Source organism: Molossus molossus, unplaced genomic scaffold (assembly GCF_014108415.1).
Source record: "Molossus molossus isolate mMolMol1 unplaced genomic scaffold, mMolMol1.p scaffold_m16_p_6, whole genome shotgun sequence".
Taxonomy (NCBI): domain Eukaryota; kingdom Metazoa; phylum Chordata; class Mammalia; order Chiroptera; family Molossidae; genus Molossus; species Molossus molossus.
In genome coordinates, this window is record NW_023425399.1 from 96,036,737 (window position 1) to 96,053,199 (window position 16,463).

Here is a 16,463-nt window from a genome sequence, read left to right on the forward strand (position 1 = left end):
GCGGTAAAACGAGACTGTCAACTGTCATTCAGTAAGTCATTCTAAAACAAATCTCATGTTCTTCTGTGACCTGGATCACTCAGTATTACCCTCATAAGAATCAACTGTTTTAGTGCCTCCAGAGCTAATGTCAAAGTAAGGGGGTGGGGGAGGGTACATTTAGTCTAAAACAAATGGTCTTGTCCTTTCTGGTTCTACGCATAGGAATGCAGCATAGTCAAAGACAGAGAGAGAGACACACACACACAGGGAGGACAGAAACCTGATGGTGTTTCTCAACATTCATTTTTGAAAAACATAAGCATCAACACATGGTACCAGTCCAGTTATCATCTCTAACATTCCTGTGCCCTAGATTCCCAGTCCTTACTATCCTCTACAGCATGAAACATTAACACATATTTTTAACCTTTTAAGACAGGGTGAAGGGTAGCATTGCTTAAATATGAAAAAAGACAGTTTTGTTTAGATAAGGATGGATACATAGGGAGAAGACATCTAGCAGGTAATCTCTTACAAGAATGAGCTTCTAGTCCCAGCCCAGACACAAATAGGTTCTGTGACCTCACAAGTGAGGGGCAGAGGGAAGGTCCAAGGACTTTCAGGGAACAGTGAGCAGAGCAGTATGGCTGGAGTAGGGTGTTTCCATTAAAAACCATCACATAATGCTGAAATGCACTGGGCCAGACATACTTGAATGCTGAGCTGTGGCATTATACTGAAAAGTTTCTGATTAAGAATAGGACATAAACAGTGTTTTAGGACAATTAATCTAGTAAATAAATAGGAACAAAAACTGGAATACGAACACAGTTAGGTGGCTATTGCAAGAATCTGAGTTGGGTGGGCGTAATATCCTCACAAACCTCCTGACAGAAAACATTTTGATACACTAAGTAAAATATTAACATCTTGGAAAATGCACAGTACACTCAGTGGGAGGAAACACCAGGAGCCAAAAGCAGAAACTAGGAAGCCAGAGCAGTAAATTGATGCTGAAGCCCCAGTTGTCCTGGGACTGTTTGCTCATGCTGGGTTTTACCAGCACAAGGAGACAGAACACAAGATCTTCTGAGGACTATACTCGCATTGAAAGGGTTGAATGGGACCTTCTCTACCTTAGCCCAGACTTGGACTTAGCGAGAAAAGAAAGTTTACTGTGAAAACCGAGGACTGCCTGCAAGTTCAGTTTGGACTTTCATGTAAGTGTGTGTTATGAGAAACCCCAAGCCAAAGAATCACGGTTATAACTGGGAACAAATGTAGATTTTCTCTGGAGGCACACACCCTCATCCTAGTCTTCACGGAACTTCCCTAGATAAAATCTCTCTAAACACTGGCTTAGAATACAAAGTTACCAAACACACTGGAAACAAGCCTCTGGAAGAGTCAGAAGGAACATCCAACAGCAGTATAATCTTCAGATAATGTAACTGTTGCATATCGATCATAAAGGAAAGAAGTGTGTTTAAACATTTTAAAGAAGTAAAAACTGGAATTTTAAACAAAAGAGAGAAATAAGATATTATCAAAAACGATCAGGGTAGACTTGAAAAATAAATAAAAGTTCTAGAAACTGAAATGAGAAATGCAATAGAGATTTTTAAAAGTTGATTAGCACTGGCCGGTTCGGCTCAGCAGTTATAGTGTGGGCCTGCGCCGGAAGGATGGTGGATTCAATTCTGGTCAGGGGCACATGCCTGGGTTGCAGGTTCGATCCCCGGCCCCAGCTGTGGTCATGCAGGAGGCAATCAATGGATGTGTCTCTCTCACATTGATATTTCTCTGTCTCCCTCTCTCCCTTCCACTCTCTCTGAAAATCAGTAGAAAAATATCCGTGGGTGAGGATTAACAACAAAAAAAGTTGATTCGACATAGCTATAGTTAGAGATACTGAGTAAACTGGAAAAGAAACCTCAAGAATTTGCCCAAAATGAAATACAAAAAGACAGAAAACATGAAAAAAGAGTCAAAGTCATAGAAGACAGAATGAGGTTCAACAAGGGGAACTGACAATATTTGAAAGAGAAAGGCAGCGTATTTTCTGTAGCTGTCAAAACTCTGACTTCCAAACAAGACAAGATTACAGACTTTAAACTAATATTGTATGAGTGATTTCCTTTGGTCAAAGAGGACTGCCTACGAATTAAAATGAAATTAAATAAAGTAGAAAAGCAGGGAAAAAGTGAAAACCCAGCAGAAACATAATACTTTCCTACCTTCATTTTTTTGGTAGTTTTGTTTTATTATTATTTTTTTAATCCTCTCCCACACAACCCCAACCAGGGCTGGGGACAAACCACAACCGAGGTACGTGTCCTTGGCTGGAATCGAACCTGCAACTCATTGGTCCATGGGCCGACGTTCTACTGCTGAGCCAAACCAGCCAGGGCACATCTTCCTACCTTTAAAACTCTCGTGCAATGAGCCAATGCAGTCAGTGAACAGCTGCACAATGCTTGAGGCCACCACAGCATCGCTCTCTAGCCAGGGGTAATGTCGTTGGCTGCTATAAATAAAAGAAAGTTGCTTAGAAATGAAATACCATGATTCAATTACTCCAGGTCTGAGTCTAGGGTTTGCCTTAGTCAGACACCTCTGTGTTATATAGCCCTTTATACATTTAGAATTGTAGCTTGTAATTATCAACCACATAGTTTTATATACTTTCCTTCCTAACTTTTATTCCAACATACTTAAATTTCAGAAGTGTGTTACCTAAGTTATTTATCAAATTAACAACTTTTTACATCCAATTTATACCCTTGAACCCATCTCTTGTGTATCTTGATTACATTTCAAATGCCTTAGAAATACACTTGTCAGGTAGCTTCAAAAGTAAGAGGGAAAAAAAGAGGAAAGGAAGGAAAAGAAAAAAGGGAATAGGGGCACGGAGGTGAGGGGAGGGGAAAAGGGAGGGGAGGGGAGGGGAAAAGGGAGGGGAGGGAAGAAAGAAAATTTTATGTAACAAAGCGATGTTCAAAAATGAATGGATGGGAAATAACCAAACAAAAAACTCTTTGTATGAAAATTTTCATTTCTGAACCTGGTCCAGAAAGTTCAATATCAAAATAGACTCCATTAATCCTTCCTGGAAATAAACAGGCAGTCTGCATTACGGTCAGCCGTCGACAGTCACTATAAAATCCTGAAGCTTGCAGATTGTTTAAGAGTAGCCCGCTAGCAAAAGAAAAGATCCAGAATCTTTCCTGTTTTCTTCAAGAAGCTCTAGCAGCAGCATGGGTTCGTGCAGAGGGCTCTGGGCCCAGTGCTTCCCTGGCTGTGGGACAGGAGCAACGCATTTCACTTTTTTGAGTCTCAGAATCAGATTAATCAATACTTGTGAAAACACACAGTGATGTCTAGCACTGTGGTAATTTTTACAAAACTCCTGTCAAGTTCACATAGCTTTTGTCTGTGTGCTTTTAGGGGGAAATGACTCATAAGGGGTCATTTGGACAGTTGTACCCCTCTCTCTTAAATGCTCACAAAATAATGCTTTCATTTCATTGCAGAGTTCATGTTAAAAGGGTAATTCCCATTCATTAATCTGAAAGCCACCTTAGTTCCAAAACTAACTGATGTACTGAATAAGATCAAGTAAGTCTCATCTTTCCAGTGTTATATGATCAAAACCTAATTAAGGAGAGCAGCACCTGTTTTTCTGAAATTAAGTCCCAAAACTCATTCAACTTTACCGTGGAAAACTGAAAATGAGAATCCAGTTTTGCTTCAAAATTAATATCAAAATAATAGCTATGATCAACCAGACTAACCCTAGGTCTACAAACAGAAAATATATTAAGTTTCGTTAATAAAGAAGTATTTTCTAAATTTAAATATGGCCCTAACTTAAAAAAAAAAAAATTAAATCTGTGAATGCATCACTTGTACCAAAACACCATCAGAGAGTCCTGACTAGTGTGGCTCAGTTGGTTGGGCATCGCCCTGTGCACTGAAAGGTTGCTGGTCCGATTCCCAGTCAGGACGCATGCCCAGGTTGCAGGCTTTATCCCCGGTAGGGGGCATGCAGGAGGCAGCTGATTGATGTTTTGCTGTCACATTGATGCTTCTCTCCCTCTCTCCCTTTCCCTTCCTCTCTCTCTAAAAACCAACAAAAATATCTTTTAAAAAAACCACCATCAGACCTTTAAGTCTATAAATTTCAACGGAACTTGAATTATCTGAAAAACAATGTACCTTTCATCGTCCTCTAAAACCAGGATCCATGGCTTAAAGAGCTGGATAATCACTGAGTGCAGGGATCTCAGCGCTAAAAGAAAAATTTTTAGAGGCAAGAAACAAGTATATCCTTTGTCAATATCATTGATAATACTATATAAAAGAATCTACTTCTTATTATCTGTATACTCATAAACTTGATATAAAAACAAAATATTTAGCCCTAGCTGATTTGGCTCAGCAGTTAAAGCATCAGCCTATGGACCAAAGGGTCACAGATTCAAACCCCAGCTCCGGTTGGGGTTGTATGGGAGGCAACCAATCAATCTGTCTCTCTCACATCGACATTTTTCCTCTCTCTCTCTCTCCCCGCCTCCCTTCTCCTCTATCCAAAAATGAATGAAAAAATATCCTCAGGTTAGGATTAACAAAACAAAAAGTTAATGTAACTAGGTACGTTTTCATTTGTTACAGTGGAATTTCTTAAGTTGAATTATTACAAAATGTCATGGATAATTTTATAACTTTAAAAAAAAAATAAATGCTTAACTATTCAGGACCCTTTTCTTAGTGAGCTAAATAACAAGAAGAAAGAGATGGAGATCAAAACGTATCTCTTTGTACCCTGTCCTACAAAGGAGGGGCAGAGAAAAGCTGAAGCAAGCACCTGGGTTCATATCTATGCTATATATTTCCCATTTCTTCTGCTTGACACTTAGTTTTATTGCAAAGACTTAAATCTCTGTGTCTATCCAAGTATCTTCTAATGGAAGATTAAAACACCCATGTTGAGTGTCGCACTCAAGCACGTTACCTGTTTTGCTGCTGGCAGATGGGGCTTGGGCCAAACAAGCCATTTCTGAGTCAAGCAGCCTCTTTACAAGATAGCCCAAGAGTGTCTTCATATCATCCATGTAAGGACTCCATTTTGAGAATAAACCAAAACTTTTAAAGTCCAATGTGGATAACCGGAGTTTATGAAAAAAGGTGGAGAGCCACTGTATAGTCTCCATCACCTGGAAGAGAACGGCTGGTTAAAAACTCTCACTGAGTGTCTACTTGTGGTAGAGTAGGCCAGTAGGCTTGACAGAAGGCTGTGACTTCGTAAGAGAGTTGCAAAGTTATAGAGCACATGGAAGGAAATCATGGTATTTCGAACTTTTTCTAAAGCAGAGGAACCATTCTTTCAATAAATTGTCATGGGGACCCACATCATACATAATTTATGAAGCTGAGAGCTCTGTGGGACACTGCATGAAACCCTGGCTGAAGGAACCTGTGGTATAAGGTTAAGAAGTAGGTGTGGTAAGGTGGGGAGGGGATAGGCCCAGGCTGCTCTTGAACAGATGGGCAAGAATCACACTTTGGTGCGAGAGAAAGGTGATCCAAACAAAGGGGGAATAAGGAGAAGAAGGTGACTGACAAATGAAAGTCCAGGGCTCTTAAAGATAATGCACAAAAAAGAAGCTTTTTTAGATATAAATTTAAGAAGTGTTCTAATCACTGACAGCAAAGGAAATTGACAAAAAATGTACAGACAAAAATGTCAGACGCCAAAAGCTACACACCTGCTTGTCAGACAAGAGACCATCCGGAGAACTTTGAAGCACCACGCTCTCAGCAGAAGCTGTCCCCTGCTGGAAGTTTGGGGCGTAGCAGCCCAGGGCTCTCAGAGTGGCTTTCCAACACTCAGGGCTCAGCAGCTGCTCAGCAGAGCCTTATGAGGCAGGGACAGAGGACAGCAAGTCAGAATCTTTCACAAACAAAAATTTTTTACTTGAATCAAGGAACCCATGAATTTTACCAAGGAATGAATATTAAATAAAAATCCAAAACAAATTCATATAGATCTGTGGTTAAGAGACCAAAGTAAAGAGAACTATTACAAGAACCATTCACCTGAACACTTGACTTTCCTTGTTCCTGATAACCCTGCTGGGAGTGAGCACAGCCAGAGCCACCTGAGCTGAAAACTGGAAGGAGAATTTCACCTATCAGACCCTGACTGGGGAATGTGAGATAAACAATGGTGACAAGACAGGGGAGACTGGGTGCTCTCTTCAGACTAGGCTCTCTTCAGAAAGTGTCATATTTACCCTTTAAACTCACTCTCACAAGGGGCAAAACCTAAAGCAACACAGACAACATGCAAAAGTAGGAACTACCAACCAGCAGTCTGCTACTTGCAAAGCTCACATCCCAGAGGATAGGAATAATACCTCCTCAGGTCCCTTCCACCCAGAGTTGGCATGAGGATCAAATAGAATAACAGAAAAGATCATCTATAATACTTTCAACAAGAATATATATATATACACCAGAATAAAAGAGGCTCACAGGTGCAGGTCTGAGGGGAAGGATGATGGGTCAACTGCACTATATTGAGTATGAGGTGTCTAGGGCACAGGAAAGGGTTCGTGTCCAACTGCTACCTGTGGTCTGGACTTTAGGGTAGAGGACCAGAATCAAGCTACTAGCATGGGAGTCATGCACACCTAGCAGGGAGCAATGAAGCCAGAAAAAAAAACAGGCTCACCCAGAGCTAATGAAGAGAGCAGATGAGCAAAAAATGGAATGCTGGGAACGGATGTGGTGCCCAGGGGGGATGGGAAACCAGGAGGTGGAGGTCATGGAATCTGACAGGGGTGGTATTGTTATTCCTGAACCTTTCATTGAATTACTTTCCCTAGGAAGTATAAATCTTCTGCTATATGCAAGACTATGGCTGCCTATATAAACTGTACAATCTCTATTAAAGGTTTCAGGGAGAAAAAAAACAACATATACTTGATCAAATTTTGAAAATTTAGAACAGAAATTAGCTATAGAAACATGCATGAAAAATTATACATTTCCTACAGTATTCTCCATCCACCCTGCCACTTCCCTCTGTAGGAAACAATGAAAGCTTTAAGTGTTTTGAATATGAGGCCACACGTTTCAGTATTCTTCAGGTAGTTCAATACATAACATCATTAACTTATTCATTAAATAATCTGTTAAGTAACACAAAGATTTGGCATAAAGCAAAATTGGTTTTCCATTATATCTATAAATAGCATAAAGTCTGCATGAAAAAGTAAATACTATCTCATTTTTCAAATAAAATTCCTTCCTAGTGAAATTTCAAAAATAAAAAAGCCTACATTTTAATTTCTCCTCTAGTCTCCAATGCTCCAATGGGAAACTGCTGGAGGGGGACAGGAACGGCAGGACTGTGGAAAATTTAATTCTGCTTTTCCCCCTGGCTAATACAAGTGGTCTATCATTCTAAAGGGATAAAATTCATTTGCAAAAAATTAGATGGAAAAAACCCCTACAATTTATTCACCATTTTGAAATACAGAGAAACCAACTGTCAATAAAGAGCAACTTCCTTCTCTTACCAAATCTGTAGTCAGGAGAGTAATCAAGCTCACTTCTACCCCATTCAAGACAGCTGCAAAGTCAAGGGAGAAAGATGGGTGCACAACTGTGGACTCCAACACCAAAGGCTAAGTGCTGCCTTGCCCAGTTAGGGCCCTTTCTAACATTTAGGACAATAAATGACCATTTTTACAGTTAGCAGCCTTTGGGGCATTGTTCATCGAGTACTTCAGGTTAAAACCAGTCATTCCAAACTCCTGCACACTTGTATTATTTTTACATTTTTGTATGACATCTGTGGAACGGTGTCCTAGCATTCACTGCAATCTAATCAGTCACTTACTTTGCATCAGCAGCCTAAGAATGTCACTGTATTGGTCAGGGAACTGGTAGAGAAGAAGGTAAGTCCAGTGTTTACAGAAAAGATTAAATGGCATCAAAATATCTTCATCTGGTTCAAGGCCCCAGGCAGTAAGTGCCAAATGAATGGACTCCAGAAGCCTGGTACGATCAGACAGAGGAGGTTTAGTGGCGTTTAACCATTGCTTAAGATCGAACTAAAAAGAAAAAGAAACAAGCAATTTTATTGACACTAGAAAATTAACTGACATAGAGCAAAGTCTGTACAATCTAGTTTGAAAGTCAAAGATGACCTAGCATTTAGCTTTTCATAAAGATTTAAACTAAAGTTTATACACAAGCACCTAAAGGAATCTGGCAGTTCAATGACGTGGGTGCCGTTACGTCTCCATCTCTACTTCACTCTCTGAGACGGCAGCAGCAGAGTTTTCTCGTCTCCGCGTGCTTTTTTATAATTTTAAAAGCTTATTGGTGAGCTGTCCCTACAAGACAAGGATCAGAACTCTGTAATTCTCTTTCACTGGTCACAGTGCCACAAACAAGGAGCCACTCTATGGAACTGTCCCCATCGAACGGCCTGAATCTGCAACAGTTCCTATCTCAGTTAATGAAAATTCAGGGTGCTGAGATCACCTTCCAAGAATCCCAAACTATACAAAATGTTCTCGCCCATTAGAGACTGAGATCAGTCCTAAGCCCTAAAAAATTACCAGGTTTTATGACTCATAGATATCAGAGAAATACAATTAAAGACAAAATAGCTAAGGCTCTAAAATTTCCAACTCGTTAAGTATATTCACTACCTTGGTCTGTGTTAATTAGCATTCTACTTGGAATGAGGACAAAGGCAATATGCTTAGATCTGGCTTTTTCTAAATATGTGAGACTTGAACATATTACAACTCATTTATCAAAAAATTTAGGCATCAATTCAGGGTAAATTCAAAAGAAGGATGTAATAAATTACTATTAGGAATATTTCAAAACGGTACTAAGTTTTTTTTTGTTTGTTTTGTTTAATCCTCACCCGAGGACATTTTTCCATTTTTTGTTCAGATAGAGTGGGAGGGAGAGAGACAGAGAGAGAAACATCGATGTGAAGGGACACATTGAGTGGCTGCCACCCGCACGACCAACCAGGGCCGGGGACAAACTGCAACCGAGGTACAAGCCCTTAGCGGGAACCGAACCCGGGTCTCTGTGGACCGCAGGCTGACGCTCTAACCGCTGAGCCAAACCGGCCAGGGCAGCCAGGTCCTTTTTAAAATGAAGTAAGATTGTCCCACATAATATAACTGACACTCTCATAAGAGGAAGCTGTGGGGTTGGGCTGCTTAAAGACCATGCAAAATGCGAAAAGGGCCTCTGAGCCTATGGTTCACCTGGAAACAGGGCTCCGGAGGGCCTTTCCCATCCACGGAGTGGGAAACCACCACGGTTCCTACATTTCAGTGGTAACATCAGGACTGCATCACATCTCACCTTGGTTAGCAGCATGAAAATCATGTCACTGTTGTCCTCACTAAGAAACTTCACCACTTTCTCGTACAGCTGTATGAATTCTGCAGGTGCGGCATTAGGAGTAAAGAAGGGAGACAAAAGAGAGCAGAGCCTTCTGTTCTTCAGAATGGTCTCAAGTACTTTTCTGCATTCTGATTTAGTACCACTAATGAACACCTTGAAAGAATAAAAGAGGAAAATGTCATCAATTCTCCACTCCCCAACCTTTATTTAAGCAACCAAGTTTTAAGGGGTACTATATAAGGCAAACAGACTTTTTTCTACATGAAAATATAAAACAATCAAAAGAAATCTGAAATCAACACAGGTAAACCTATCACTTCCAATGTAGGCAATATTAAATATCTGCGATGTACCTACCATGATTATCAAGCACCCAAAGTGATCCCGCACTGTGTCAAGAAAACAAAACTTCTAGATTATAGATGTTAGTACTTTTAAAAAGCTAACTTTTTACAATTAATGTATAATCAGGACAACTTTACATTGTTTTAACTTGGTTCTAATGTTTAAAAGTACTAGAATATACGTGAACATTTAAATAATCTCAGGGTCAAGAAGGCTCTGATAAACTTGAGAACAGGCAGAAATAATAAAGGACAAGACTGACAGATTAGAACTGATAAAAATTTTAACTTCAACAAGGCAACAAGTATACAAAATTAAAGAAAAATGATGAAGTAGAAAAATTAATTTATAATAAATTCCAGACACCAGATTAATAGTCTGAGTTGCTCTTTGAAAAGCGACAGAAGAACAAGAAACTCTCCCACAGAAAATGTGTAGAGAACAATAACCAGCAAATCACCAAAAAGATATAAATGGCCAAAACATATGAAAAGTCATGAGACTTAACAAATACTTAAAGAAACATAACTTAAAACAATTAATACAGTACCACTTCCCCTAGTAGATTAGCAATACTTAAAAAAATAATCATTCCTACCATAGGTTATGATTCAGAGAAAAAGAAACTCAAACCCTGCAGTGACAATAGGTACAAGCTTCCCTAGAGGGCAATGTGACAATATACATCAAATGCTAGTCCCTTGGCCACTGCAATCATACTTCTAAGAAACTATCCTGGGAAAAAAGGTCCAACAAGTTCACAAAGATGTGTAAGATTATTTATCTCAGGCCCAGCTGGTGTGGCTCACTGGTTGAGTGTCGACCCATACACCAAGAGGTCGCCAGTTCAATTCCCAATCAGGCACATGCCCAGGTTGTGGGCCTAATCCCCAGTGGAGGGCATGCAGGAGGCAGCCAATTGATATTCTCTCTCATTGATATTTCTATTTCTCCCTCCCTCTCCTTTCCTCTCTCTCTAAAATCAATAAAGAAAAAATATTTTTTTTAAAAAAAAGATTATCTCAGGCTTATTATAGCAAAACAAACAGCCTAAATATCCATTCAGAGGGCAATGTCTCAATTACATTATGTCTGTACCATTGAACACTACATATTAAATACCATGTTAGAAACAGACTCATAAAGAGCAAACTGAGGGTTCTCAGATGGGAGGGGGTTTGAGGGGCTGGCTGAAAAAAATGAAAAGATTGAGTACAAATTGGCAGTTACAAAATAGTCATGGGGATGTAAAGTACAGCATAGGGAATATAGTCAATGATACTGTAATAATTATGTATGATGCCAGGTGGGTACTTGAATTATCAGAGGGATCACTTTGTAAATTATATAATTGTCTAACCCTTATTCTGTACACCCGAAACTAATATAAAATAATATTGAATACCAACTGTAATTGAAAAATAAAATAAAACATAAATAAATAAAAAATAAATACCAGGTTATAGGTCTGTATTTATTAACACAGAATAAAATCTGAAAGGATGTTTCTGAATGAGAAAAGCAGGTTACAAAATAGCACACGCTGTTTTGAGTGTGTATCTGTATCCATATATTTATCTACATGTAGGGATAATATATCATTTTCATATAGACGCACACATACACAAGACAAACTATAATAAAATGTTAGCTGTGTAACCAGTATCTCCAGGTAGTTAAAATTCTGAAAAGCTTTTCTTCTTTATACTTTCTGCACTGTCTGCATTGCTTATAATAGGCAGACATCAATTTTATAATCGGGGGAAACATTTTCTTAAACTATTTTAATATCTTCTTAGCATCACCTCCTTATAAATATCCAACAAATAAGTACTCATCAATTGAATTTGGGTGAGAGTACGTGGTTAATTACTGTTCACATATTTTCCAACAAGTGGTTTTTTTCTTTTATGACATATTTCATAAACCTACAAGACGACATTGCCTTTGCTTTTGTGAAATATCCCTATTTTAACAGTAAGCCAAGTAAATAAAAAAATGGTGACCAAGAATAGCAACTGGGAGGCAGCAGAGCTTCGAATGTTGAGTTGAAAGACCCAGGGCCCAGGCTCAGCTTCAGCATCACCAGCTGTATTCTTTAGGCAAATCACTAATCGTTTAGAGCCCAGTTTTCTCATCTTTAAAATGGGAATGATATCAATCACGGAAAGTCACTGTATGGAATAAAATAATGAATTGGAAAGCATTTTATAAACAATCAAGAGCTTCAGTGATGTTGCTGGTAACAACACCAAGAGCATATAATAGAATCTGATGTCTCCTCAGAGGCTTTCAAATATGAATAATTCAGTATCTCTTGTATGAGAAGCAAAATTCTATACCAACAACTCTAATCACATCTTAAGAAGCCAAGAATTCAAAGGGGCTTCTGTCTTAGGTAAGATTCTAAACCTACAATGTAAACCTGAAGTCACATACCTAATGAGAATACTGTAGAGACTCATTATACCTGAAAAAGGCTAACAACACAGATTAACCTTACCTGCCCCAAAATCTCAATGCATGATGTAAAGAACTGCCTTGTGGGAGGATGACGTTGGGTCTCATCGCTGACATAATCCACAACAGTAAAGAAGAGGCTAATGCCAACCTTCTGAACCCCAGGGGTAGGCTGCAACTTGTAGGCATTCACTAAGGCCCTGTAGAAGAATAAGTAAGAAGTGGTCTCCAGTATGAGAATCCAGACTCACTAGTGTTTCTCTGATACTCTACATTGTTTAGGCAATATTCCTCAGAGTCCCATACAAATGTCACTTTAGAAATATTTCATGGGTTATCTTCCAACTTGACCCAACACCTTATTTTCAATGCAATAAAAATGATTTTATGCCCTCCTGGGGGGGGGGGGGAGGAAATCAGCTATATTATAAGAGCTAATTACCATTTTTACCCTTATTAAAAATATTCTTTTTTTTTACCTCACCCAAGGACATTTTTGCATTTATCTTCAGACAGAGCGGGAGGAAGAGAGAGAAAGAAACATCGATGTGAGAGAGACACATTGACTGGCTGCCACCCACACGACTCCAACTGGGGCCAGGGACAAACTGCAACGGAGGTATGTGCCCTTGGTGGGAACCGAATCTGGGACTCTCCAGTCCGTGGGCCAATGCTCTAACCAACTGAGCCAAACCAACCAGGCTTATTAAAAATTTTCATACTCCATATGTAATTCATAATTTACTATTTATCTTCATGTATTTTTTAAAATATGTTTTTATTAATTTTAGCGAAAGAGGAAGGGAGAGAAATAGAAATATCGATGAGAGAGAAACATATCGATTAGCTGCCTCCCACAGGTCCTGGACCAGGGCCAGAGACTGAACCTGCAACCCAGGTACATGCCCTTGACTGGAACTGAACCCTCGACCCTTTGGTCTGCGGGCCGATGCTCTAATAGCTGAGCCAAACCAGCCAGGGTCATGTATTTTTATGTAATGACATATTTTTATTTATCTTTTCATTTTTTTCTGGTGTATTACATGTGTTATTTATTGTTGTTATTTAAAACTCAAAGCCCTTCGAGAGCTGACTCCACCTTGTCTTTCTCATTTTATTTTGGATTTGACCTTCCTGCCCTCTGCTTACTCTGGCCGCACCGGCTCACTCAATCCAGGACTTGTCTAACACCTTCTCACCCATTTGCTTCTAATTGGATCGTCTGACTTCACCCATTAAAACCTCTTCAAGCTTTTAGACATCTCCTAAAATGCCCTTTTTTGTTCATAAAGTCTTCCCCAATCCCTTCCGCCTCAGTGAGAATGAATATTTTCTCTTTGGGTCCTAAGAATTCTAAAGGTATGTCTCCGTAGTAGTACTTATGAGTTTTGACATATTTTTAAAAACAAGAACTCTGATGTCTCTAAATTTTAAAATCCAAAATAGTGACTCAGGTTGAGGGTAAAGATTTTTGTATAGAATAAATTCCTAGAATAAAGGAATCACTTCTAATTCTCACATTTTTTTAGTTCCTATGTTAATAAAAGAAACATCAAGCTCTTACTTAACTTGTCTCCTCCCTCCTGTCCAGGCCCCCTAATCCAACTCACAGAAAGACTCAGCACCATTCCTATCCACCAGGGGGTTCATTGCTGGTACCAGAATGTGGAGTCACCTTAACGTATAAAGCAGAGTCAACCTCCCCTCAGAAGTCATGTCCTGTTAGCTTTGGGAAGAAAGAGGATGGTGAGAGTAAGCCAGGAGCACCAAAGGAAAACCACAACTGCCAAATGCAAGTTGACAACCATACTTGAGAGCCCCAGTTCCCCTGGGCAAATCCACTGCAAACTGTGTTCAATAACCTGAGTTGACAATGATGACTTCCTAGGTAAATGTGACTCTGATATAAACTTCAGTACTAAATCTCTCCATGACTGAATTTCAATGTACTGTATCATCTCATAATTCAGAGGTCTGCAAACTTATTTTACAAAGAACCAGATAATTATTTTATGCTTTATGGGCCATAAATTGTTATAACTACTCAATTCTGCCACGGCGGCATAAAAGCCATAGACATTAATAAATGGGCATGGTTGCCCTGGCCGGTTTGGCTCAGCGGGTAGAGCATCAGCCTGCAGTCCAGAGACACCTGGGTTCGGTTCCCACTAAGGGCATGTACCTCAGTTGCAGTTTGTCCCCGGCCCTGGTTGGGTTGTGTGGGTGGCAGCCACTCGATGTGTCCCTTTCACGTCGATGTTTCTTTCTCTCTCTCTCTTCCTCTCTCTCCTTCTTACTCTATCTGAACAAAAAAATGGAAAAATGTCCTCAAATGAGGATTAAAAAAAGGGGGGGGGGGGGCCTGGTTGTATTCCAATAAAACTTTATTTATAAAAATAGGTGGTAGGGGCCCTGGCCAGTTTGGCTTGGTGGTTAGAGTTTCAGCCCGCAGACCAATGAGTCGCGAGTTCAATTCTGGTCAAGGGCACGTACCTAGGTTGCGATTTGTCCCTGACTCTGGTCAGATTGTGCAGAAGGCAACCACTCAATGTGTCCCTCTCATATTGATGTTTCTTGCCCCCCCCCCCCTCCTTCCACTCTATCTGAACAAAAATGGAAAAGTATCCTCAGGTGAGGATTAAAAAAAAAAATAGGTGGCAGGACAGATTTGATCTAAAGGCCACAGTCTGCCGATCCCTGAGCTAATTTAATTAGTGGGTGTCTGGGGGGGGTGTAGTAGCATGCTTACTATCAATAATAACAAAAGAGTATTTAAATGTAGAATGCCCTCAAAACTTACGTAATCAAGTTTTCTGCATGAACAGCAGCTTCCACAATATTCAGTGGTGGTGGTTTAGTAGATTCTGCTTGCAACTGCTTCACTTCTTTCCGCAAAGCATGAAGCTGTTGGCTTACGGCTTCGTTCTTATGCATACCTTCAAACTAACAACAATTAAAGTGGTCAACAGATTTTTTACCCCTACATTTTTCTATAGCAGATATTTTATTACATATATACTGGGCCTATGATGAAAAGACTATTATTACAATTAATATGATAACTCAAGTTGAAGCTGATAGGAACAGGAAGAAATTGTCAAAAAAAACTATTCAAGAATCTCGGGTTTTTTCATAAAGACTCAAACTTGAATCAGTTTATCACTGGTTCAAAGTCTTCTGCAGGACATGTTCTATGTCATTTAGGTTTTGACTCCCCAGTCCTCAACAAAATGACTCAATGTCTTTAACCACTGAGGCTTTTCCTGAAGCCCAAGCCCCTCCTCTGTTGATCTTCTGTCCCCAGAGACTTAACCCTCTGTTCTCTCAACCCAGCAGCACATCTCATGTGTGCCCAGAATAAAAAAAGGAGGACACAGATGCTGTTAATAAAACATTTGCCATTCTAAAAGGAAAAAAAGATATATACTTATAAAGCAAACAACAAAATAAGATAAACATGGGATGTGCCCAAATCAGATGCATGCCTAGGAAAGAACAACTGAATAATTCAATGATTTCTGAAAGCTGGTCATTGATAAAAATTTTTATTGGATCTAACAGTTGAATAGATATATGAATTGTGGTATATTCATATAATGAAATACTATACAGCAATTAAAATGAATAAACTATTGCTACACATAATGGTATAGACAGAAAATATTTTATAGGATCTCAGTAAAGACGTACAAAATAAGGAAATCTATTAAGCTTAAAAAAAAAACTAAATGTATCTCAATTTTAAAAAACTATCTCTTATTTAAGATTATGTCTTTCTTATTTAAGGTGGTTGTTAACATCCCTTTCTCTAATTAACTGCTGGTGACCTATATAATAACTGCTTTGTGCATTTTTAACGCCCCTTTTTAGATGTGGATTGGCTCAGACAGAACCAAAGTGGTAGATGTGGGAGACAGGAGGACAGAGGGACATCGAGAAGGAGCCTAGTCAGGCTGATTGGGGGTAAGGGATCAGGGCTGAAGAGTGTAGTACAATGAGACTGGGGAGCAGGGGGCCCGGTCTTGGAGAGGACTTGAAAGCAAACGAAGGAGCCTGGACTTATCTTGCGGGCATGGCAGAGAATGCTGAAAAGACCAGACATTTAGAAGGCAGCAGTTTTAAATTCTACATTCTCCTTAGATGCTTTTCCACAATCACATGGGTGAGCAGTAGGGTCCACATTTTCCTTTACATGCACCTGCCCAAACCCAGTCCTCAGCCCACTA

At 39.5% G+C, this 16,463-nt stretch overlaps 1 protein-coding gene across 9 annotated transcripts in view; it reads right to left on the reverse strand.

Annotated features, from left to right (window-relative positions):
- The window catches only part of EPG5 (ectopic P-granules autophagy protein 5 homolog), a 99,946-nt gene that overhangs the window by 16,582 nt on the left and 66,901 nt on the right, over positions 1-16,463 (reverse strand). For 8 of the 9 annotated variants that reach the window (XR_004957135.1, XM_036245770.1, XM_036245772.1 and 5 more), the window contains 8 exons: positions 15,038-15,180; positions 12,281-12,437; positions 9,391-9,585; positions 7,892-8,105; positions 5,751-5,899; positions 4,997-5,198; positions 4,201-4,273; positions 2,406-2,509 (listed from right to left, as the gene is read on the reverse strand). Coding sequence is in view for 8 of the 9 variants with exons in the window: in XM_036245770.1 (XP_036101663.1) it covers positions 2,406-2,509; positions 4,201-4,273; positions 4,997-5,198; positions 5,751-5,899; positions 7,892-8,105; positions 9,391-9,585; positions 12,281-12,437; positions 15,038-15,180 (1,237 nt within the window). In the remaining variant the exon portion in view is untranslated. The remainder of the gene's footprint in view (positions 1-2,405; positions 2,510-4,200; positions 4,274-4,996; positions 5,199-5,750; positions 5,900-7,891; positions 8,106-9,390; positions 9,586-12,280; positions 12,438-15,037; positions 15,181-16,463) is intronic. The other variant, XM_036245768.1, reaches the window with a different exon arrangement.